The sequence below is a fragment of the Hyperolius riggenbachi genome, chromosome 2, assembly GCF_040937935.1.
Source record: "Hyperolius riggenbachi isolate aHypRig1 chromosome 2, aHypRig1.pri, whole genome shotgun sequence".
NCBI classification, from domain to species: domain Eukaryota; kingdom Metazoa; phylum Chordata; class Amphibia; order Anura; family Hyperoliidae; genus Hyperolius; species Hyperolius riggenbachi.
Window position 1 is genome coordinate 340,454,201 of NC_090647.1, and position 25,860 is coordinate 340,480,060.

The following is a 25,860-nucleotide window of genomic DNA, read 5'->3' on the forward strand; positions in this document are numbered from 1 at the left end:
CAGTCATTATAACAGTGGTGAGAGAGCAGCCAGATATTTGCCCAGGGACCCTCCAGGCAAGCTCTGCATCATGCTGTGTATATTTACAAGCTTGCCTGCCCTCTAATTGCACTTTTATCAGCTAGCCTTGCGTTTCACATTACCTTACCACAACAAACCTGAATACACCAGACCTGCCCTAAATCACTGAATGAGAGATTGCCCCCCTGGCCAGTCTGTGCCTGACTCACACACTGAACAAAGCAGCTCGGCTCCCTCTGTGTTCAGTCATCCGGACATTTCAATAATCCGGGAGGACGGCCCGGACAGGTCATAAAAAGTGGACCTGTCCGGGCAAAAGAGGACGCCTGGTCAGCCTAGCCTATACTGAAGGCCCCTATACCCTGCTGCCTATACTGAAGGCCCCTATACCCCGCTGCCTATACTGAAGGCCCCTATAACCTGCTGCCTATACTGAAGGCCACTATACCCTGCTGCCTATACTGAAGGCCACTATACCCTGCTGCCTATACTGAAGGCCACTATACCCTGCTGCCTATAATGAAGGCCACTATAGCCTGCTGCCTATACTGAAGGCCATTATACCCTGCTGCCTATACTGAAGGTACTATACCCTGCTGTCTATACCGAAGGCCACTATACCCTGCAACCTATAGTGAAGGCCCCTATACCTTGCAACCTATAGTGAAGGCCCCTATACCTTGCTAGCTATACTGAAGACACCTTTACCTAGCTACCTATACTGCGGGCAACTATGCCTGGGTACCTATACTGCGGGCAACTGTACCATGGATCGCACAATCCTTATGTGCAGGATTCGTTAGATTCGGGATTCGAAAGGTTCGAGATATTCAAGAACCTTTTTAGATTCGGATTCGGATTCGAAGAAATTGTGGATTCGTCCCATCCCTACTTTTAACAATAGATGCAGATCCAAACGAAGCAGGCATCACCTTTAGTAATTCAGTAGCTCTTTATTGAAACGTCATTAAAAATGACATGTCATGAATAAAAATGGCTGTAGCGGCTGACAGCCCACGGCTTCTGGCTTTGAGGAAGAGCTACTAAGCTTGAAACAGCGGGCTGTCAGCCGCTCTAGCCATTTTTATTTATGACATGTCATTTTTAATGACTTTTCAATAAAGAACTACTGAATTAGTGAGGGTGGTGCCTGCTTCGTTTGGATCTTCATCATTTGATCATTGGTACAGTGATCTTAAAGCTACGGCACACCCTACATCCTCTTGCATGGGTGCTCCTCCACTTCTGTTGTTTCTGCTTTAACAATAGGGGCACAGTGCTTGACAGTGTACCTATCATAAGAGAACTTGTAGTGAGGCAAATCACCCCCATATTAGACATCCAGGTGATAGGTTTAATGCACCTGCTGGGTATGGGCCGCCCTTTACCTTTTTGGCAACTTCTCCAATTCGCAGCTAAATAGGATTACTCCTTACAGAACTCAAATAGGGATATTGATTCATCTCCAAAAGAAGGATTTCTAGCATCTATAAAATGATGCTGTATTTATTAAATTAAATAATAATGTATCTGCTCAATACAAATTCAGAGTGAGACAGTACTAGCTGTGTCTGTGAGCTAGGGATGTATAATATGAGTGGGGTGGATAGTAGGTATGTATAATGCAACTTGTAAGTTGATGAAAGAGAAAGTGAGCTGCTGCGGGGGACCAGAGGGTCGTTCCAGGGTGGCGCAGGCACAGGATGGCTGCAGGGAGCTGGCAGAAGCCCCAGGTAAGTGAAAGTCTTTTTTTTTTTAGGTATCTTCAGGTCCACTTAAGGTACTGTGGAGAAGGGGAGGGTGACCTAAAGTTTAGGGGAATAATATAAATTGCTGAGCTGCGCTCACCATAATTTCCAAATTGTAGCCACCTCAAAAAACAAGTGGATCTAGCGTTTTGACTTTAAATCACCCCACTGGCACTTTCACTCTTCAACTTTACTTTATTATTCGGATAAAAGTTTCCATCATATAAAAAACATAAAAACATGTAGAACCATCATAGCATAATACTGCTTAAACACTTAGAATCGCCAACGCATCAATTGCGCACTCACGTATGTAAACTTGAATCGTTACATATCATATATATCTTAGCAGTGGGGCCTGTCCTGGCATCTGGATGGGTACGGCGTCCCATGTTCCCCCTGTATCTCCGTCCGCCTGGCTCCCACTTCCCCGCTCTATCGCATAGTATCGGCTTTCCTCCCCACGCAGTGACGTCAGATGATTTAAGCATATTAGGGCCTATGGATAGAAGTTTTCGTAAAAGAATCCTTGGATGGAAATTTTAGCATATGAATTGCCAGTGGGGATTACAATCAATTTAACCTCAGGTGCTCTTTATCCCTTATATAGTTACTTACTCCCTCTCTCTAGTCCCTCCTCCCCCCCCCCCCCCCCCACAAACACTCCCCAGGGGAAAAAAAATACCCCTTGTGGACTACCCTGTGTTTTCTAAATATCAGTGGTGTTTAGTTGCAATTGTATCTAAATGTAGTGATGTAGCCATTCAGATCAAACTCTGTATTCATACCTTCTGGGTGTAATGACCCTAGATTATAGATCCACCTCCCTTCTGCCTTGGAGATTTGTTTGACCATACTGGATCCTCTACATTTTTTCACGTATTTTTCCAAGCCCATAAATTTCAAATTCCTTGGGTCTGATCCATGTACTAATCTAAAGTGATTTGACGCACTATGTGTTTGTAGGCCTTTAGATATATTGTAAATATGCTGCCCAATCCTCTTAAATAGGGCTCTGATGGTTCTTCCTACATACTCCATCCCGCAGGGGCACCACAATAAATATACCACCCCCACAGTATTGCACGTTATACATTGTTTAATTTTCCATATTTTTCCTGTGTTTCTAGACACTATTTGGTCCCTCCTTACTGGTTTGATCTCTCTAGAGCCCCTACATCCCCTGCATGGGAAGAAACCCTTTTGTCCCAATAAATCTCCTATCATGGTTCTTGGTGTGTTTTAAAGTTTAGGAGGATTCCATTAAAAAATGTTCTAGGGGGTCACGATTTGTAGCCATACCCCTGGTAAAGATACATACTTTTTGAAGGTAGCCTCCGAAATGAAGCATATTGGATAATCCCTTTTTCTTTTTGACATCTTCTTCTGCTTTCCTTCGGTTTTCTTCATCTTCCTTTCGGGCACGTTCTTCCTGAAAAATGTTTTTTTGTTAATTTTTAATTGTATTTCTTCAGTGTGAGTGTGTGTGTGTGTGTGTGTGTGTGTGTGTGTGCGCGTGCGTGCGTGCGTGTGCGTGCGTGTGTGTTTTTGTTCTATCTATCTATCTATCTATCTATCTATCTACCTATGGAATATATCATAATTTGTAAGTGTTTTACTTCACTTTTTTAATTATCTGGCTGGCTGAGTTTACAGCACTGTCTTCCCACTGAACCACAGTCTGTGAGCCACCCAAACTCTTCACCACCAACATTAGGTAGATATTATTTATTGTATTTATAAAGCGCCAACATATTACACAGCGCTGGACAATAAATACATACAATGACCGAAGGATGACAGACCTAACAAGGTTATACAACTTAAGACAAAATTATACAAGACAAACAGGGTATAAGATACATGATCATGCAATGTTGGGCTGGTTAGGTAGGCCCAGTAATACAAGTATGAGGCAGTTGCAGAAAAGGAACACACAATCATGGATGGGGAGTGACATTCGGCTTGCAGGGGAGAACAGAGCCAAGGGGCGGGCGGGTACATGTACGTGTCGGGCGCATGCACAGTGACAGACCTAGAGCCCGCTTTGAAACGGGCTTAGGTCAGCTAGTTTACTATAATAAGTTAAGTTAAAGGATGCCTTAGCGCATACACAAAATTTAATAACGGAGGTTCGGGCATGTGAAGTGGGCTCTCCTCATGCCCACTGCTCCCCCCTTTCTCCTATGTCCCCCTCCATTAGTGTGTACCAAAGGGGGACCCTTGTCCAAAAAAATTTGCTATGGGGCCCAGTAAGTTGTAGCTAAGCCCCTGCTAGGTAGGGCTGTGGAATAAATATTTAATAGAGCGTTAGTGTGTGGTAGGGGGTGGGAAGGCCATCTTAAAAAGTTAGGGGGAACTGGGATGGGCCACCTGCTGATCTTTCACAGTAAACACCAAACTGAACTCAACTGATCAATCTCAACAAAGTGTTTTATAAAAAGTTAAGTAGAAGATCAGTGAAAGCAAGTTTCTTACTGCAGGCAGGGCAGGCTGATAAGAGGTTCATGTAGTTTTTGTAAACACACTAAGAAGGGCGTAGAAAGAAGTATGTATAACGGCGCTACCTGTTAAACTGAGCAATGTTTTCATGCCAATAAATAAAATATTGGTAATATAGAATTACTGGTATTTTACTATGGAACCTAATCCTCTACCCAAACACTAACCCCCTATCCTAATGCCTAACACTAGCTCCCCTCCTAATGTCTACAACTACCTCCCTCCCTCCTAGTACCTAATATTAAGCACCCTTCCTATTACCTAGCACTAACCCCCCCCCCCCCCCCCCCTTCCTATGGTAATACTTAACACTAACACCTTTCCTAATGCCTATAACTAACCCACCTACTAATGCCCAATACTAACCCCCCTCCTAATGCCTAATGCCAACCTTCCTCCTAATACCTTACATTAACCTTCCTCCTAATGCTTAGCATAAATCTTTCTTCTAATCGCTAACACTAACCTTCCTCCTAATGCCTAACTCTAACCTTCCTCCTAATGCTTTACACTAACCTTCCTACTAATGCCTAACACTAAACCCCTCCTAATGCCTAACACTAACCTTACTACTAATGCCAAGCACTAACCCCCTCCTAAACCTAACAATAACCCCCTCCTAATCACTAACACTAGCCTCCATCCTAATGCCTAACACTACCCCCCCCCCCCTTCTAATTCCTAACACTAACCTCCCTCCAAATGCCTAACACCAACCTTCCTCCTAATAGTTAACACTAACCCCTGTCTTAATACCCAACACTAACCTTCCTACTAATGCCTAACACTAACCTTCCACCTAATGGCTTTCACTAACCACCCTCCTAATGCCTAACACTAGCTCCCCTCCTAATGCATAACACAAACTCCCTAGCCCCCAAAGTTGCTACTAGATAAAGTACTATCCATCTGGGTAGAGGTAGCCACTCAGCTAGTATTAACTGGAATTGTTAACTGAACTACTATCTGATCAGCCAGTGATAGCCAATCGGCTAGTATCAGGTGCCTACCTTACCACCTTTAAAGCCATGTAACTGCAACTGAGGACTGCAGGGCTAAACCCCCCTAGTGACCAGAGTGACCCTCTCCCTTTAAATCCCTTCCCTCCCTCCCTCCCTCCCCACAACCGCCCAATTACGGCGATCGGCTGTCTTAGGCTTCTTGTCCCCCAGGGGGATTGCTGCTGATTGCAGCACTGCACAGAGTAAATAGACGGCGATCCCACTCGGAAACTGAAGGGGGGGGCGGAGCTCCACCCCCCAAGCAGGAGATGCACGAGCAGCTTGTGCGCGATCTCCTGCAAAACCGAGCCCCAGGACTTTACGCCAATTGCCGGGCTGCCGCCATGGCCACGCCCATCGGCGTGACACGGTCGGCAAGAGGTTAACATTGCGGGTTATTACATGGCCTTTGAAGTCAGCAATCAATTATTTTCTTTCATATAGAAAGGGCCCTTCCCGCTCCTTAGGTAAGTAAAGTTTTTTTGTTTATTTTTAATTTCAAAATTGCTTCAGGCTCACTTTAAAGATATCCAGACTCCTCCCCCGTTCCATCATCATAATGCATGATGAAGTGGGGAAGGAACATTAGGGCTATAATAATAATTAAAAATTAGTTTACTCTTATGTATAATGTGCGAGTGTACATTGTTGGCATACTCACTGCTAGTCTGTTTTGCCTCTCCTTCTCCCTCTCTGTACGAATCCTCAGCTGTTCTGCTCGTTCTGCTCTCCTTTTTTCCTAAGATGAGAACCTTAAATTATGATTTATGTGCAACCAGAAAACAGAGCTGACATACAGTACATTACCACTCTTTCTTGCTGTATTTTTTTTTTTTTGCATTTGAAACTGTTAAAGTACAAATAGCATTGCTATGTAGTGATTTAGAAATGTCATTTTGAAGTATATATTTGGACAGAAAAGAACAGTTGTGGAATACATAAGGGTTCCTACTGATAAAAGTTAAACAAAGTAAAGTGTAGTTTCTACCTGGCATCTATAAGGATGTTATGAGTCACACTGCTTGTGCCAGGTCACACCATTTCATGTAGTGTCACAGTATGAAATTAATTCATTTGAATGGTTTTGAACAGCAGTTTGCCGTCTCAAAAAGGGGGGCCATACATGATACAATCAGTTTGGTCAATGGAACAATCAATCTAAAAATAAGCTTGAATGATCATGAGATCAAATGCAATGTATTCAAATAAGAAGTTATGTTTATCTACACAAAAAAGGGAGGATCCACAAATATCTACATAAAAGTAGGAAACGTTATTGACATTTGACTTTGCATAAAGCTGTATACTACCAACATGCTTTGTGTACTTAAAAGTTTGTATGCTTTATCTTAAAGCTTTGATGACTGTTGACCTATTGTTGCTATCAGGAGAATGCATAAGGGATTCCCTGGTGGACAGTTTTATCCTACAATGCTTTTGGAATCCAAATATTTTTTTTAAAAAAATCAAAAAATTGTTGTGTATCCAATCACGAGAAGAGGTATGTAAGGTGGCCAATTGCAAGCTGTGCTTCTCTTCAACACTCCTCTGAAAAGTAATAGTATGGCCTTCTCAAAGCAACTCTCCAAAGATCTGAAAACAAACATTGTTCAGTATCATGGTTTAGGGGAGGCCACGGAATGCTAATGCAGAGGTTTAAATTTTCAGTGTTGATTGTAAGGATTGCAATCAGGAAATAGAAGGCCACAGGCACAGTTGTTGCTAAATTTATGTATGGCAAGCCAAAAAATACAGGAGCGCCATATGCAGAGAATTGTGAGAATGGTTACAGACAACCCAAATATCACCTCCAAAGACCTGCAAAAACATCTTACTGCAGCTGGTGTGTCTGTAAATTGTTCTACAATTCAGTGCAATTTCCACAAGCAACATCTATATGACAGCCTAATAAGAAAGAAGTCCTTTCTATACTCATGCCACAGAGTTTCTTGATGTATGCAAAAGCCCATTTAGACAATATATTTAGAACAAAATACCCATAAGGACAGAGTGCGATCCATTTAACCAGTGGGCTGCCCATGTACTCCAATTTATTTATTTGGCATTCTATTACATGAGAGCAAACTTTTTGGACTTTTCTGTACATACCATGCGATCAGTCAGAGACAGTAGTTCTTCTTCCTCCTTTTTGCGACTCTCAAAGTGGGCTTCAATAAGCATCTGAAGTTCTGTAAGATCCTTTTCCATGCGCTTCCTATGAATGTCCTGTAAAGGAACATATTAAACCTATTATATCAACAAAGTAAGAAGTTCTTGCTTGCTGCTACATACAATAATACTCTTCATTATTACTCCAGCACAGAGAACATTTAAATACCCATTTTTGGCAAAGGAGACCAAATTAATCAGAAGCAGTTCAGGGTAATTTATGTTGTTTTAATATATAAAGGATACAAAATATATCTCAGAGAATATGGAACTCATCTGTACAGGGTGAGATCGTCGTCAGGAGGAGGCGCCTGGAGATGGCAGCCTCGGCAGCATGCTCTGTCTTTCTATGTTTGTTTTATGTATTTTTGTTTTTCAACATTGCCTTGTGCAACCCAACCCGGATAACCTTCACCAGTGAACAACTACTGAGCATTCAGAACTTGGCTAAATATAATCTACCCCTGGATATTTCATCTACTCTTGATCTTCTGGGGATTCTGGCCAGTGGAGCTGCTGTACTGAACCAGGCAGTGAGGCTTAGAAGAAGAGGCAAGCGCTCCGGGATCCAGACTCGCTTTCGACGCAGAGGACTGCGCTCTCCACTACCTGGAATCATACTCTCAAATGTCAGGTCCATATATAACAAACTGGACGAGCTTCAACTAATGATCAGAACAAAGAAGGACTTTTATCTCTCTGCTGCCCTTTGCTTCACAGAGACTTGGCTATCTGAGCTTATTCCAGACAACGCTCTGCAGATTAATGGATTTACACTCTACAGATCTGACCGGGACCCACTTACTTCTGGCAAAACCAAAGGTGGAGGACTCTGTTTCTATATTAATGATAGGTGGTGCACGGATGTTACAGTTATTAAGAGGACATGCTCGGCTGGGCTGGAAACTCTCTTCATAAACTGCAGACCCTACTATTCACCCCGTGAGATCTCTTCATTTCTTTTGGTTGCTGTGTACATCCCTCCACAAACATGTATGCAGCCTGCACTCCAAGATCTCACAGATCAAATCACCGAGGTGGAAAGGAAGTACCCAGATTCTTTTTTTATCATACTAGGGGATTTCAACAGTGCTAATCTTTCCAAAGAACTCCCCAAATACAGGCAACACGTCACAAGCGCAACTAGAGAAGGTAAGACACTTGATCACTGTTACACTATGACTAAGGACTCGTATCACTCTGTCAGCAGGGCAGCTTTGGGGAACTCTGATCATGCTGTTATACAGCTTATCCCAACATACATCCAAAGACTAAAAACTGCCAAACCTGTAGTGAACACAGTTAAGAAATGGACTAGTGAAGCTGTAGAAAAACTGCAGAGCTGCTTTGATTTAACTGACTGGAATTTATTTAAAGAATCCTCCAGTGACCTAAATGAATACACTGACGCTGTGACACAGAGCCGGGACAAGGTCCTCCAGCACCCAAGGCTGAGACACCAAAGTGCGCCCCTACATCCCTCCCACCCCAGCTGTCACACACTGATTGCTATTAGACTAAGAGGGCCACAGGGCCCACAACCTCCCCAACACCCTAATATCTAGTTATCTGGCTTGCAGTCACTGATATGTATCCCCTTTTCTTATTTCTTTCTGCTTCATACACAATTAGGAATGCCAGCTGAATGAATTGTGCGCCCCCTCCTACACTGCGCCCTGAGGCTGGAGCCTCTCCAGCCTATGCCTCGGCCCGGCCCTGTTGTGACATCATATATTACCTTTTGCGAAGAGTCCTGCATCCCCACAAAAAAGTGCACCAGGTACAATAACGATAACCCAGGTTTACATCACATCTTAGGAAGCTGCGCCTCGATAAAGAAAAGGCATATCGTACAGGCGATAAAGTCCTCTACAAAGCTGCGAAATACAAACTGCAGAGAGCCATTACTGACGCAAAAAAAGATTATTCTAAAAAACTTGAGGAAAAAATTTCCAACGCCGACTCATCCACGATATGGAAATCTCTACATGAAATTGCAAACTACAGGAAGAATACATTTCCCCCCTTACTACATAACCTGCAGCTTGCAAATGAGCTGAATACATTTTATTGCAGGTTTGACACTACCAACAAAAGCCAAACACAACAAGTCAATTTCCATCTCTGCAACAGGCAAACTGAACACTCTTCCTGCCAGCCAATGTCTCCACCCTCTGCGGTGCCTCAGTATGTACACAACACAGCAGACCAGACACAATCTATTGACCTGTCCCCAGATGTGCATGCTCTAACAATATGCCAATCAGATGTAAATAGACTCTTTAAAAGACAAAACACTAGGAAAGCAATGGGGCCAGACGCTATCTCTGCGAAATGCTTGAATCTCTGTGCCGACCAATTAGCTCCTGTATTCACAGACATACTCAAAGCATCTCTAGAACTCTCAATTGTTTCCGCCTGCTTTAAAAGCTCAACTATTGTACCAATTCCAAAAAAACCAAAACCTACATGCTTAAATGATTACAGGCCTATTGCCCTGACATCATTGGTCATGAAAGCATTCGAAAAACTGTTAATGGCTTATCTGAAATCTATCACAGATCCCCTGCTGGACTCTCTGCAATTTGCCTACAGGCCTAATAGATCCGCAGATGATGCCGTGAACATGTGTATGCATTATGCACTACAGCATCTAGACACCCCAGGAACCTACATCAGGATTTTATTTATAGATTACAGCTCTGCATTTAATACCATAATGCCATCTCTGCTACACAGCAAGCTCTCCCAGCTACATATACCTGAATCCATCTGCAAATGGATAACCGACTTCTTAACCGACAGAAGACAGCGTGTTAGACTTGGTAAACACACATCAAGCTCTCTGACAGTCAGTACTGGTGCACCTCAGGGCTGTGTGCTTTCCCCACTGCTGTACTCACTTTACACCAATGACTGCATCTCCACAGATCCATCTGTTAACCACTTGTCGACCGCACGCTTATACCGTGTGTCGGCAAAGTGGCAGCTGCAGGACCAGCGACGCAGTTCTGCGTCGCCGGCTGCAGGCTAATTAATCAGGAAGCAGCCGCTCGCGTGAGCGGCTGCTTCCTGTCAATTCACGGCGGGGGGCTCCGTGAATAGCCTGCGGGCTGCCGATCGCGGCTCGCAGGCTAAATGTAAACACAAGCGGAAATAATCTGCTTTGTTTACATTGTACGGCGCTGCTGCGCAGCAGCGCCGTAAGGCAGATCGGCGATCCCCGGCCAATCAGCGGCCGGGGATCGCCGCCATGTGACAGGGGACAGCCTGTCACTGGCTGCACAGGACGGATAGCATCCTGTGCAGCGCGGATCACCGGGGGTGGACAGGCAGGAGAGGGAGGGGAGGAATTTCGCCGCGGAAGGGGGTTTTGAGGTGCCCCTCCCCCCCGCAACACCCAGCAGGCAGGAGCGATCAGACCCCCCCAGCACATCATCCCCCTAATGGGGAAAAAAGGGGGGCGATCTGGTCGCTCTGCCTGCACCCTGATCTGTGCTGGGGGCTGCACAGCCCACCCAGCACAGATCAGCTAAAACAGCGCTGGTCCTTAAGGGGGGGTAAAGGGTGGGTCCTCAAGTGGTTAAGGTTCTGAAGTTTGCAGATGACACAACAGTAGTTGGTCTCGTACAAAACGGGGATGAGTCTGCATACAGGCATGTGGTGGGACAGCTTTCCTTCTGGTGCAGCAGCAACAACTTGGAACTAAATGCTCTCAAAACTATGGAGATGATAATAGACTTTAGGAGATCTCCCCCCCAGCACCTCCCCTTAACCATAAATGGATGCACAATAACCCAGGTAGAGTCATTCAAGTTTCTTGGGTCCATGATCTCAAACGACTTAAAATGGGACAACAACACTGCCACTATTGTCAAGAAAGCGCAACAGAGAATGTACCATCTACGGCAGCTGAAAAAGTTTGGCCTACCTCAAAATCTAATGGTGCAGTTCTGCACTGCAATCATCGAATCCACCATAACATCATCTATGACTGTATGGTTCGGCTCCTGCTCAGCATTAGAAAAGGGGAGGCTGCTGCGCATCATCCGATCAGCGGAAAGGATAATTGGCTGTAGCTTACCTTCCCTGCAGGATCTTTACGCTAGCAGGTGCAAAAAGAGAGCAACCAAAATTGCCTGTGACCCCTCTCACCCAGCTCACTCCATCTTCCAGTGCATGCCTTCAGGAGTAAGATTCCGGTCAATCGCTACCAAAACCTCCAGACACAGGAACAGCTTTTTTCCTCAAGCGGTAGCCATACTTAATGCTGAACCACGTTAGAGCTGCTAGGACTTGATAGTAATCAGCACAGAACTGTAAATGAACAATTCTCACACTGCTTACTGCCACTATACTTATAATGTCCTTGACTTGTAATATACACACTGTCTGCCCTTGTATTGTTTTTGTTTGTGTTTGTTAAGCAACTGCCAAGACAAATTCCTTGTAGGTGCAAACTTACTTGGCGAAAATAAATTGATTCTGATTCTGATTCTGATTCTGAATGGGAAAGTAGCTTTCATTACCTCTGTGCCACATTTACAATGGGACAGATCCAGGAGGCAAAAGAGTAGCAGCAGCCATAATTGTTAAAACTGCAGTTATGCAGCCTAAGTCTGTGTGGGTCCCAGTGTGACCCGAATCTCTTGACTGCTCTTTTTGTCTTTTATTTTTCCCCATTCTTTGACCATCAGCCACTTGTACATAAATCAAGGTGTGGAGATTGGAAGATGTGTTCAGCGTGGGGGCAGGACAGAGGCTAACTATACTGGGCCAGATTTATCAAGAGTGTCTGAGACAAAACGCTGGTAGGTTTGTAGAACTCCGTGCAGAACTGTCTCAGGCACCTTAAGAAGCCACTAGATGGTGCTGTTTCCTTCCTGAACTGTTCTAAGAGAGGAGAAGCTAGAACGGTGTCTCAGACAAACGAATACAACAGTGTATACAGCCCAGGCTGTAATTAATCTCGTAAACTTTCATTCTCAAATAATCCCAATGACTGCTCTGTCTTTTACACACATTTTAAACATGCTCTAAACAGTCAATTCTCCACACACTGGTCCACAATTCCCCTCCTTCTCTTAAACAAATAAACATCACCAGGGTGAAGGAAAGTTTACCTCAGTGACAAATGAGTGTGGGTAGATGGCAGTAAATTAAAAAGGAAGCTATGAGGTGTCAGTGTATACCTGCTCTGCGAGGTTAAGAAGTGGTATTAGCCACTTCTTATTCAGGGACAGTTCTGCGCTGTTCTTAATCTAAGGAAAACTCTCAGAACTGCTACTATCTCCCTTCACTTAAGAAAGCATTGGGGAGCTTCTTACAAACGTTCAGAACACTCCCCCCTGCTGGTTTGGACAGTTTAAGAAGAAAAAACTGTCGGTAATGCTTTGATAAATCTGGCCCACTGTGTCCATGCTCTGTGACTACTACATCCTGTAAATATTACCAAATTGTGAGGAAAAATAGGGTCTTAAGAAAGCAGGGTGCTAAACGTTGACGCTGCACCTCCTTGACAGCCATGTCTGTGCCTCAGAATTGTAACTGTTTAAACCTAAGTTATATCTTTATTGTCACATGGATTGGTATGTTTTTTAACATTTTGGAAATAAAACTGAGTTTTTGGAATCCAAGTGCTCCATCATGCATTTTCTCCTCACAAAGTTTGTTCATGTAGTTACTCTCTCTTTTTGATGATTTAAGCCCTGGAGATAAGGAATATGAGACTTTATTGACTGTTATTTTAGACTTTTTACCCACATTCACTAAGAATTTCTGCATGCAGGGAAAGATTAGTAATTTACCGAAACATACGATACTTGGATACATTGTTCCTCTCTCTCCCTCTGACGCTGCTGTTTTTTTTCTATTTGCTACTTCTATCTTGTGGCAGCATTACACAAGTACAATGCATCCTCAGTGTCCTTTAGATCTGCATGCCAACTCCTAGTCCCTCTGAATCAGTTCACACAACAAACTACTGGTGAGGAAAGGTGGGAGTTTCTGGACGTCAATTCCTTCTCTGTTTCTTAACATTTATCTTTGCTCCTCTGCAATTAAATATTGACCAGGCTTAGCAATGAAAATACACAGCATTGATTATAAACTAAGTAGCTTTTGTGATTGGATGCATGCATTATCAAACTTAACTGACAAAAGGAATAAATATGATAATGATATTGTTCTTACATCAAAATCAACTTTTTCTCCATCTGGAATTTTTAGGGAAATCAAGTTTGGCATGAAAATCCTTAAAAACAACAAAAAAAAGTCAAGCATTAATCATACACATTCATATATAGAAATATCTTAACAATTTTCTCATATTTGGCTTTGAAAATGGGAGTGACAAGTGCACAACAGTAATAAGCCCAGATACAGGCACAATTAAGGAACTAGGAAATTTTGGCGCAGGGTATAGCCGAAAAACTTCTCACCTTGCTCCTGCAAAAGTCCCGGCTGTGTTAATTACTATTCCCCCTCCAGGCAAGCGTGGCTATTGCTGGGCACTGGCAACCAAATTACATTGTGTTTATCTTAATTTGGGCTCCATCTCTTGATGGTGCACAAATTACTGCCTGAGTGCCGCTATAGCTGTTATTCCCATTAATGCTTATGGTGGCGCCTGGTGCGCACAAATTTCCGGCGCCATTTTTGCCTGACTCGCACTTGCTCAACATAGCAAAACTGCAGTGATTTCCAATGCTCTGTGTACATGGCTGTAATACGTGTAATACGCTGGCACGTCCTGATGGCGTGTCATATGATGCCCTATTGCCAAGGAGATACAATGCTGGAATTGGTGATTAGGTGTTACCACCCGCTCACAACTCTGCAGGGAGGGAGGGAGGAGAGGAGAAACTTCTAACCAACAGATTAAAGCCGGGTTCACACGGACATTTTCACGTTGGTAAACAACTACCGCAGAATTACTTACTTGGGTTTGGGTTTTGATTCTTCTGGAAAAAGAAACAAAAAGTCTAAATGAGCAGTTATTTAATATCATGCAATGTAGAGATTTTCAGTTCCTAAACATTTCATAACATTCTCATGGACAGTTTCAGCAGCACTGCTATATAATACAGGCACCAGTCAGTAGAATAAACTTTCTTTGAACTCTTAATACTCCACATCATAATATTTGGTGCTGGATAATTCTGACCAAACTGGGATGCACTGCCTGGAATATGCTCTGCTCAGTGAATGCTCCATCAGTCAGTGGCATTGTGGGTGCAGTGTGCTCAGTGTGCGTCACTTAACAATGCTAAATAGCATCCCCAACATTGCTATGTTTTGCCACTTAAAGTGTACCAGAGATAAAAAAAAAAGTTTTATACATACCTGGGGCTTCCTCCAGCCCCATGCGCACAGATCGCTCCCACGTCGCTGTCCTCTGTTGCCTGCAGCTCTGGTATCGGGTCCCGTTAGTTCTTTCAGTCGCGGCCAGTCTGCGCAAGAGGAAATGCACTCTCTACGTATCTCTCTGGCGGCTGCCGGAGACATACGTAGAGGACGCACTTTTCTTGTGCAGACTGGCTGTTACTGACAGAACTAACGGACGCGATGCTGAAGTTTCAGGCAGCGAAGGACAGCGGCGTGGGAGTGATCCGTGCGCATGGGGCTGGAGGAAGCCCCAGGTATGTATAAAACGTTTTGTTGTTTGATCTCTGGTTTCCTTTAAGAACTAAGCTAATTTGTGTCAGATTACAAACAGTACAGTAACCAGTGTCAGCGCAAAACCAGTGCAGTAACAATATCTACCCACTGACTGGTTTATTTTTAATCTTTAGGGAATGTATACACTATGTGCTTTTGTTTTGTGAATGACATCTCCATGGTTTCTAGCACAGACTGGCAGTTTAAGCTCTGAGCCCTCTCTATTTCTCACCCCAGCAGTCCGACCTTACTTACCCGGCTCCCATGTGACATCACATCCACACAGCTATCCCCGTCCCTTCCCGCTCAGCAACAGAACACATCGATTTCCTTCAGGCTGGTGGTGCATATGTAAGCCTTGGCCCTGCAATGTTGCCTAAGGGATTAAGCACCAATCCCTGCTGGACGACATTGTTCTTGCGTGTGTATGGGCTGACCAAAATGTTTATTTTATATAACAAAAGCACAACTTGGCTGGTTTTGGAGACCGGTTGAAGGTTTTTGTATGCAAATGAGTAGTGTTTTGAACACAAACAGCCTATGGTCTTTTAATGCATGGGGGGGAGGGGGGTATGTTTTGGGTAATTGGTCAATGTGCTAAATAAAGATATAGACTTTGATAATAATCAGTGAGTAGCAGATTGCCCTTTGTATATAGGTAAAGTGTCGCAGCTCAGCCCTCCCTTTCCTTTTGAAAAGGTGGGATTTAAATTTGAAGAGAATGTTCCCTGGAATTATTTATATTGCTTCTAGCAGCTGCATAAATCAAATGATAACGATATTTTTGTTTTTGTCATTACAATTTCCTCTATTGGTACATTTTTATTTTTTGCACGTACTTTTTTGTACCGTTCTACAATGGTGTGGAACTTAAAGAACTTCAATCTCTAGACTATACATTAAATAATCGTGCCCCCCTACTGCTAATAATCTGCTTTTAAAGGTATGTTCTCCTTTCTTTCATGGTCTTTGTTTAAAAGCATGCTTGCAGCCCCTCCCTGCAGAGTAAACTGTGATTAGGTGTTTTATCTTAATATATCAATATAAACTTTACCTCCTCCATGTTCTTCATCTCCACCTGTGAAACAAGACGAATACATATTATTGGACATGCAAGCTGATAGTTCTGATCCGAGGATATGGTTTTTAAATATAGTTTTCTAGTATATCAGTATTCCAAAGCTGATTTCCAGCTATCATGGTAACCTTAAACATCTACCCAAAATATAGAGAACATTTATTAATAAGGACCAGGGGTGGTTTGCCTGATCTGTGCTGCGTGGACTCTCCAGCCCGAAGCACAGATCAGGATAGAGCCAGGGCGATTAGACTTACCCCCTTTTTCCCCCACTAGTGGGATGTCCTCCTGGGGGGGTCTGATCGCCGCCGGCTTGCTGCGCTTTGCGGGGGGGGGGCCTTTCAAAGCCCCCCTCCGCAGCGTTTTCGGCACTCCGTCCCTCTCCCTCCCTCTCCCTCCCCCGTGAGTGGTGCATGGCGGATATCCGTCCTGCGCATTGTAGGATAGGCTTCAGCCTATCATATGCAGGCGATCCCCGGCCAATCAAAGGCCGGGGATTGCCGATCTGCCTTACGGCTGTTACAATCTGCATCTGCTGGTAAATTCCTGCATGAACTAACTTTGCTTCACCAGCAGATGTCACCAGCCTCCTCCATGAATTTACAACCTGAACTTTCCTCTGCCCACCAGCAGAGGGCGGACTGTCTAGAGATCTCTCCACAGACAGGGAGGAGGCCTGAACTGTCACATGGTCTCTCAGCATGCCATTTAAGCCACACCTGTAAACTAACAAGTTGCTAGCTCTTTGTTCCTGGTTCTAGCCATCCTGCCCTGAGTTCCCTGTTCCTGGTAATTTAGTTCCTTGATTCCCTGCTGTATTTGATCTCCCGTGTTGACCTTGTGCTTTGTATACCGACCAGGGCCGGATTTGTACTTTCCAGCGCCCTAGGCCAGCTGTCAAAGGCCGCCCCCCCATTTTGTCCAACTCTGACTAGTGATGACTGGGTTGAATGGGCTCCTGTCTGTTTTGCTGCTTTGCCCTCCCTGTTCAACAAAGAAGCAGTGCATGCTCTGTCCACTCCATGTAATTTTGCACTCCTGCCTGGATGCACAGCAGCCGATAGTGTTCTGGGCTTGCATAATTCAGAAATGATGCTCATATATGAGCAGCACTTGTCAAGTACACATACCCATAACACTCCCAGCCTCGGCTGCTGTGCACACCTGTACGGGAGTGCGTAATAACAAGAAGTCCGAGAGCACAGAGTATGCACTGCTTCTTTGTCCTCTGTGCGACTTGCTTCAGTCAGAGCCACAAACAGGTGATGGTGCAGCACAAAGGAGAGAAACCCATCCAAACCAGAGAACAGGTAAGTAGAAGCAGGGCCGAGGCAGAGGCTGGAGAGGCTCCAGCCTCAGGGCGCAGTGTAGGAGGGGACGCACAATTCATTCAGCTGTCATTCCCAATTGTGTTTGAAGCAGAAAGAAATAAGAAAAGGGGATACATGACAGTGACTGCAAGCTAGATAACTAAAGATTAAGGTGTTGGGGAGGTTGGGGGGCCCTGGGGCACCTATTAGTCTATAGCAATCAGTGTGTGAAGGCTGGGGTGGGACTGGGAGGGATGGAGGGGCGCACTTTGCTGTCTCAGCCTTGGGTGCTGAAGGACCTTGTCCCGTCTCTGAGTAGAAGCATCCCATACTACACATGCTGGCATAGATATAGTGTAATGCTAGGTACACACGATGCAATTCTGACAGATTTACTGTCAGATCGATTATTTCTAATGTCAATTCATTTTTCAATCAATTTTCCGTTCATTTCTATGAAAAAAACATTCAGAAAATCTATCGGATAGCAGATGTTGGAAATAGTCGATCTGACAGTAAATCTGTCAGAAAATTGCATCATGCATACCTAGCATAAGCTCAGGTGTACTTTACACAGTGACAATTTAGGGCAAGTTAAGACAGATCTTAATCAGTCAGCAGGAAGTTTTTACGTAATAGAATGATAATATTTATTGGCTAACCAAAAGAAAACAGTGAGCCTTTGGCTAATGAGCCATCTTCAGACTTTGTTCCTGTATACAAGATGTTAGGAGTAGGACACACAGCTATATATACAGTCAGCAGGAGATGCATACATTGTTTTGTAAATATAAATAAATGTAATACAGTTGTCATTCTGTTTCAAAACATCCTGCTTTCACTGATGGTTAACACAGTACAATGCTTTGCTGCTTCTAAAACATGTCAGGAAAGAGGTAAACTGTAGCAAAGAGAATGTTACAAAGAAAACAAACCATAAATCTAACAGGTCTCAGGTCTTTAACAGCTCTGACCAAGTAATAAATATCAGTCAGGGGGAGAGGAGAGCTGATAATTCCTGTCCGTGAATGCGTGCATAAAGAAACTAATCTGAACTCAAAAGTTCTACTACTTGAGCACATATATTTTTCTTCTCACAGCAGCTTGTATGTCCCCACTCATTATACTAAGGACAATATCCTCAGATGACAACAGATGCTGTCATCACACACTCTGTAGTGAGAGAGATGCAGGGATCTCTGGAATTCAGGCAGAATAGAGCAAAGCAGAAGTGATTTACTTTGACATGTGACCTCTTATCTCTCCAAGTCCTGCGCCCTGCTGAATTTTATCGCCCTAGGCCTTGACCTTTGTGGCCTTTCCAGAAATCCGGCCCTGATACCGACTATTCTTTGCCTAGCGATTACTGTACTGTTTGATCTCCTGTGTATGACCTATGCTTGCTGACTATCCGTGTGTCTCCTCCTCGATTGTGAATCTGTATTTTGTATATATATATCTAGGTTTATGTTGTGTTACTATTCTGGATCCAGGGTCTGTGTGCACACAATTCTATACACTGGATCTACTCTGCATAACTCGCTTTATGCAGAGAGGTCCTTGTATAAACCCTGATTTTCATACCTTGTATGCTTATTGTATATATCTGCCTGTATTATTTGATGCAGTGTATTGTATGTGTGTAGAATACGTTGCCTGCAAGTTGATACTGATTGTTTCCGTGCATGAGGTTAATGCACAGTATTACTTTATTTTCATTTAATAATAAATCCTTATTATTCATTTACTCCTGGTTTTGTCAGTCTTTTCCTTAACAGTGACATCTCTGCCTGGTTGTGGGTTTGTGCGTTTGTTTCTGTTTGCTTCAGGTGCAGCGCACAAACTCCATGCAAAATATAACAACGGCGCTGCTGCGCAGCAGCGCCGTATGATGTAAACAGCGGGGATTTCTTCCCCGCGTGTTTACATTTTGCCGGCGAGCCGCGATCGGCGGCTCTCCGGCTGTTCACGGAGACACCCTCCGTGAACTGACATGGAAAGGCCACTCGATCGAGCGGCCGTTTCCATGGTAACCCACTTAAGACCTGCTGACGCCTATGGGCGTTAGCTGGTCCTTAAGTGGTTTTAAGTATGGTTAAATGTTTTCAAATGAGGCTCTGATAATGAATTATTATTATTGCTAGTGAAAAAAAAGGCCGCCCATTAAATAACGAACGCTAGGCCAATGGGTGCGCGGCCAATCCCCCTGCCCAAATTCCGCCCAAGTACTACACATGTGCACTAGGTACAATGGATGAACAGACACAGAAAGAACGCAGGGAAAGGGAAATTATTATATAAAATGATTACATATTATTTTGATTGCATATTATTATTATTATTATTATTATTATTATTATTATTTAGCATTGGCATCATTCAACATACATGCATTACCAATTTTAACTTTGTTTTAAAATATTGTGACTTACACTGTTTACACTAAAGAAATGATTCATCACTAGTAAAAAAAAATCAATGATTTATTGTTAGTGATCTGTACTCAGAGTGTGTGGATGTGCTGATAAGAGCTAAGCAAGGTTGATAATATTACTTGATGTTATGTAAGTTCTTTGTAAAACATAATTAAAAATAACTTAAGTAAACGTATTATGCTCACGCTGACAAAGGTAGAGTAAATAAATACAGTATATATTTATTCATGTCACTTAGAACAGAGTTTGTGTGTGTTTAGTAGTCCAGAAGATGCTGTTGAGAATAAGAAGCTGAACATCAGTACAAGAAATACTTTCCTGTGATTGGCTGCCATGTGTGAAAGAGAAGCTGTCAGTACTCTTCTTCTTGTGCTTAGAGGGCATGCCGGACTTGAGAGCAAAACATTGCTTCCTGGTCTAGTCTAAGAATAAGCTATGAGAATTTGCCACCCTCAGAAGCACACAGTCTAGTAAATGCTATAAATTACAGGTCATTAACCACTGAGTGTATCCTGACTGAATGTTATGTCAAGAAGGAAAAGCAACACATGTTGTTGGTAGCTGTACAGTAATGTCTTGGTATGTTACACGTTAATACAAGTAAAAAATACATGTATTTAATTATGTACTATTTTTGTGTTTTTGCTTGAATAAGTGCCAGACAGGAAGTTCCTGCTACTGTATCTAGCCTAGATTGAGCCTTAAAGCAAACCTATGAGGTTTACAAACAACAATTTAGACACTTAACTGGGGAAGGAGTTAAGAATCCAGGATCCAGAGACTACCCCTGTCCTCCTCCGCCAGGCCGTTCCATCACTGAGACCCCCTAAGTGCGGCCGTACTGCGCCTAGCCATGTAAATAGCCGAGCCAGTTTAGGTCTGTGCAACTGCACATGCGGGAGCCATGGACACGTGCTTGTCAAAGGTTTTCATGCGGAGACAACGATGGAAAGATGAAGGAGGATGGCGGAAGGATCCAGAGGCTTCCCTCTCCCAAGATAAGTCCAAAAACTGGGCACTTTTTTACTACAGGGTTACTTCGTAGCTGCTTTTGTGAACGGAGTCTTCAAGCAGTATTGCTCTTTCTGAGATCTACATGGCATTGAAAAACTAGAGCAAGAATATTCTCACAGGAACCTAGGTGCCATCTCATCATCACTTCCTCTTCTGTAAAAGCTAGGTTATTGGTAGGAATAGGGACCTCTCAACCAGCACTTTTCTAAGCAAATCTATGAATTGCACTCGTTGTCAAACTAAAAGCCTGCCTACTAAGGTGGCTTATTATCAGTCACCCAATGTCGCCAATCACAGCCACTGCATAAATAAAAGAGTGTAAACTTCCTGTTACTCTCTCAATGGTCATGTCATTAGTTTAGCTCATAAACAAAAAAGAAAAAAATAGTTTAGCCCTGCCTCATGCTTGATTTAACCTCTTGAGGACCCTGGGCTTAACCCCCCCAGTGACCAGGCCATTTTTTACAAAAAAGACCACTGCAGCTTTAAGGGCTTGCTGCAGGGCGGCACAACTCATCACACAAGTGATTCCTCCCCTTTTGTCTGATCGCTCCCACAATGTTTATTTTTTTTTTATTATACATTTTATTTTATTATTTTATAAATAAAATTTGCTATTTTTTTTTTTACTATTTATTACCCAGCCCTCCCTCCCCCGCCAGCCAGCCAATCACCGTGATCAGCTGTCATAGGCTTCAGCTTTAGATCGCACTGCTGTACCAAGTAAATAGACAGCGGTTTTGCCATCTAACAGTCTCCTAGCAGCGACAGCCGCTGGGAGGCTGATGGCAGAGTGGAGCTCCATCATTCATGCAGAGATGTGCACACATCGGCGCGCGATCTCCTGCCAATCCCCGCCCCAGGACTTAGCGCCAATTGGCGTAAGGCGGTCCTGGGGCTGCTGCCACAGTCATGCCCATCGGCGTTACACGGTCGGGGGGGGGGGGGGGGTGTTAAGCTGGTCCTTATTCAAGTTTAAGGGGCAGCTGAAATACGATTATGAATGTTTCGATAAATTTGAAATTATATCATTTGTGCCCAGTTATTCCCAGTTATTTAATTTATGTGCAGAAGTTGCACAAAAGCCCAACAAGTTTTTTTCTCTTGGCTACATAATGTTTTTGAATCATGAACAAAAGTTAATGTATGGGAAAAAACAGGTATTAAAGGCAGTAAAGCCTGATACACGTTAGATGACAATTTGAGAACCCTCTAAGGCAAGAAACTAGCGTGTGTACAGGTGTCCCCAACATCGCCTAAAGTTTCAGAGTGATGGATCTTTAATGTCAATGACACCCAAATGATGCCTGAGCTCTCAGTTCCCCTCCTTACACTGCCCACTAGAAGCTGCTCCATTGTCTGTCACGCCATTGTCTCTTCTCAATTCTCCACAGCTCTAGCACAACTTGGTAGCCTATAGACTAGTGTCCCCTCTGTACAGAACTCATCCTCAAACTATTGCCCAACAGATTGGGTCCCTGTCCCTGTGGGTGACAGTATTTGTACGTATTTATGCACATTAACCGCTTCCAGACCACGCTAGTTGAAATCTACACCCTGTTTATGTCCGCTTAACCCTGCCAGGGCACAGATTTCAACTTCTGTATTTACATGCACATGTGCGCCCATCGTTCACACCGATACTACGATGCTGCAAGCCTCTCGCTCTGCTGTCACGCTGACAGCAGAGCTTCGTATCTCAATTTATTACATTGTTTCCTGACGCCACATCCCCCCCCCCAAGATCACTGTAAGCCAATCACAATGATTACACTTTGTTTCTTTGAAAAAAAAGTATTTCTTTTTATGTGGCCAGAGAGAGTGAGTTCCAAAGTGGGTAAGGAAATTTAATTAGAGATGGCCCGAACGGTTCGCCAGAACTGCGGTAGTTCTCATTTGCGGCGAACCGCGAACACATAGCGCGTTCAACCCGCCCCCTATACCACATCATTGGGCTAAACTTTGACCCTCTACATCACAGTCAGCAGACACATGGCAGCCAATAAGGCTGCGCTCACCCATGGACCACCCCCCCCCCCCTAATAAAAGGCAGCAGCATCGGCCATTTTCTCATTATGTCTGCTGCCTGTAGTGAGAGAAGGGAGAGGTTTCTGCTTGAGGGATAGGGAAAGCTTAGTTAGGCTCTTGTTAGCTTGCTCCTTGCTGATATTTGTTGCTGGAAAGCACCCCAAAACAGCTCTTTTGAGAGCTAATGTTCTTGTGAAGTGTTTTTTTGTGGGCGTGTCCCAGTGCCACCACTGACACTACTGCATATACAGCCCTGTGTGTCGCAGCTGGCCCTTGCTAACTGCTATACTGTGCCAGGCCCAGCACATTCAGTGTATACCTTTCACTGCATCTGTGGGACTGCACATATTATACTAGCAGTCAGTACCTTTAGCTGCATCTATGTGACTGCACATTTGTAGCACTGACACTGCATATACAGCTCAGTGTGTCGCAGCTGGCCCTTGCGAATTGCTATACTGTGCCAGACCCAGCACATTCAGTGTATACCTTTCACTGCATCTGTGTGACTGCACATATTATACTAGCAGTCAGTACCTTTCACTGCATCTGTGTGACTGCACATAATATACCAGCAGTCAGTACCTTTCACTGCATCTGTGTGACTGCACATTGTAGTATTATACCAGCAGTCAGTACCTTTCACTGCATCTGTGTGACTGCACATTTGTGGCACTGACACTGCATATACAGCCCTGTGTGTCGCTGCTGGCCCTTGCTAATTGCTATACTGTGCCAGGCCCAGCACATTCAGTGTATACCGTTCACTGCATTTGTGTGACTGCACATATTATACTAGCAGTCAGTACCTTTAACTGCATCTGTGTGACTGAACATTGTAGTATTATACCAGCAGTCAGTACCTTTCACTGCATCTGTGTGACTGCACATACTATACCAGCAGTCAGTACCTTTCACTGCATCTGTGTGACTGCACATTGTATTATACCAGTCAAGTCAGTGCATACCTTTCACTTCATCCCCCCAATATGGACGAAACAGCAGGCAGAGGCAGAGCCAGAGGCAGGCAACCCGGCAGGTCTGTTTGAGGTCGTGCTGAGTGCTGACATGATTTCGTGTGGCCCTGGACCAAAGTACAGTGTTCAGAAGGCACGTGCCATCAACTCCCAAGATTGTCAGGACTCAGGACATAGTTGACTATTTAACACAGAACACCTCATCTTCCTCAGCTTCCACAAAGAACCATGACATATCTTCCTCCTCCCCTGCTCTGATTCTGGCACCCCACTTAACACTCAGTTGGCAGCTACCAGCACTACTACTAGCACCACATCCGCTCCATTTGACACTTCGTAGGAGTTATTTGGTGGGGAATTAACTGATTCACAGCCATTATTGTTACAGGATGAAAGCGCTAAGCAAGTTACACCACCTTGTATGTCTGAGTTAGGCATCACTATGGACGTAAGGTGTGAGGATGATGAAGTACCTGTTGTTGGTGCGGTTTTGGAGGTGTCTGATGCAAGCGAAGCTGTGGAGGATGATCATTATGATGATGATGATACTGCCATGGATGTCACGTGGGATTCCAGAAGACAAGATGAACAGGGGGACAGTTCAGAGGAGAAGTCAGAGAGGAGTAGGAGGAAATAAATTGCTATAAGAAGCAGGGGGAGCTCGTCGTCAGAAACAGCTTGTGGCAGTGTCCGGCGGCATGTATCACCACCTATGGACAGCCAGCCAACATGCTCTTCAAGGTCAGCTGCTGCCGCCACTAGAGTTGAGCCGAAATTTTCGTAATTTCGCATTACTATAATTACGCATGCGAAATTTGCAATTACGATGCGAAATTACGGTAGCGTAATTGCCATTAAAATCGTAATTGAAAATACCGTAAGCGTAATTTTCAACGCGTAATTTCGCGTTTCGTTCATACCATAATTTCGCATTAAACCATAACGCTCCCGTATAAAAAAGCCGCCAACTTTAAGCGTTAATAGCAAAGCCCCCTTAAATGCTAAGAGCCTCAAATTTGGAGAGTATATTAAAGGGAACCAGAGAGGATGCAATATACATACCTGGGGCTTCCTCCAGCCCCATACGCACGGATCGCTCCCACGCCGCAGTCCTCCTCTGCCTGGAACCGCCGCCACCGGGTCCCGTCATTGCCGCGAGTCGGCAAGTCGGCCGGCGGACGCGGCCAATTCTCCGCATCACCGGGTTCTCTCCCCATACTGATACGCATGTGGCCGCTAACTGCGCAGCCGCATGCGTACATGTATGGAGGGAGCCCCTGTGATGCGGACAATTGGCCGCGTCCGCCGGAAGTGACGGGCCCGGTACCGGCGGATCCAGGAAGCTGAGGACGGCGGCGTGGGAGCGATTCAGGCTTATGGGGCTGGAAGAAGCCCCAGGTATGTATAAAATCTTTTTCTTTTTCCACCCCCCGTTCCTCTCTGGTTCCCTTTAAGGAGATCAGAAGGAATAAGAGGAAAAAAAATTTTTTCAAAAAGACCTTATAGTTTTTCAGAAAATCGATGTTAAAGTTTCAAAGGAAAAATGTATACATTTAAAAACCCGCCGACTTTAACGGTTAATAGCAAAGCCTGCTTAAAGTTTAGGAACACCAAATTCCCAGGGTATATTAAGGGGATCAGTGGGAATAAGAGGAAACAATTTTTTCAAAAAGACCTTATAGTTTTTGAGAAAATCGATTTTTAAGTTTTTAAGGGGGAAAATGTCTTTCAAATGCGGAAAATGTCAGTTTTTTTTTGCACAGGTAACAATAGTGTATTATTTTCATAGATTCCCCAAGTGGGAAGAGTTTTACTTACTTTGTTCTGAGTGTGGGAAATATAAAAAAAAACGACGTGGGGTCCCCCCTCCCAGACCTCTTTAACCCCTTGTCCCCCATGCAGGCTGGGATAGCCAGAA

At 44.1% G+C, this 25,860-nt stretch overlaps 1 protein-coding gene across 1 annotated transcript in view; it reads right to left on the bottom strand.

Annotated features, from left to right (window-relative positions):
- TNNT2 (troponin T2, cardiac type) overlaps positions 1-25,860 on the bottom strand; it is a 65,946-nt gene that overhangs the window by 16,263 nt on the left and 23,823 nt on the right. Inside the window, exons 6-11 of the mRNA XM_068266145.1 lie at positions 16,155-16,178; positions 14,382-14,403; positions 13,634-13,694; positions 7,382-7,498; positions 5,934-6,011; positions 3,091-3,201 (exon numbers count right to left, since the gene is read on the bottom strand). Coding sequence (XP_068122246.1) covers positions 3,091-3,201; positions 5,934-6,011; positions 7,382-7,498; positions 13,634-13,694; positions 14,382-14,403; positions 16,155-16,178 — 413 coding nt within the window. The remainder of the gene's footprint in view (positions 1-3,090; positions 3,202-5,933; positions 6,012-7,381; positions 7,499-13,633; positions 13,695-14,381; positions 14,404-16,154; positions 16,179-25,860) is intronic.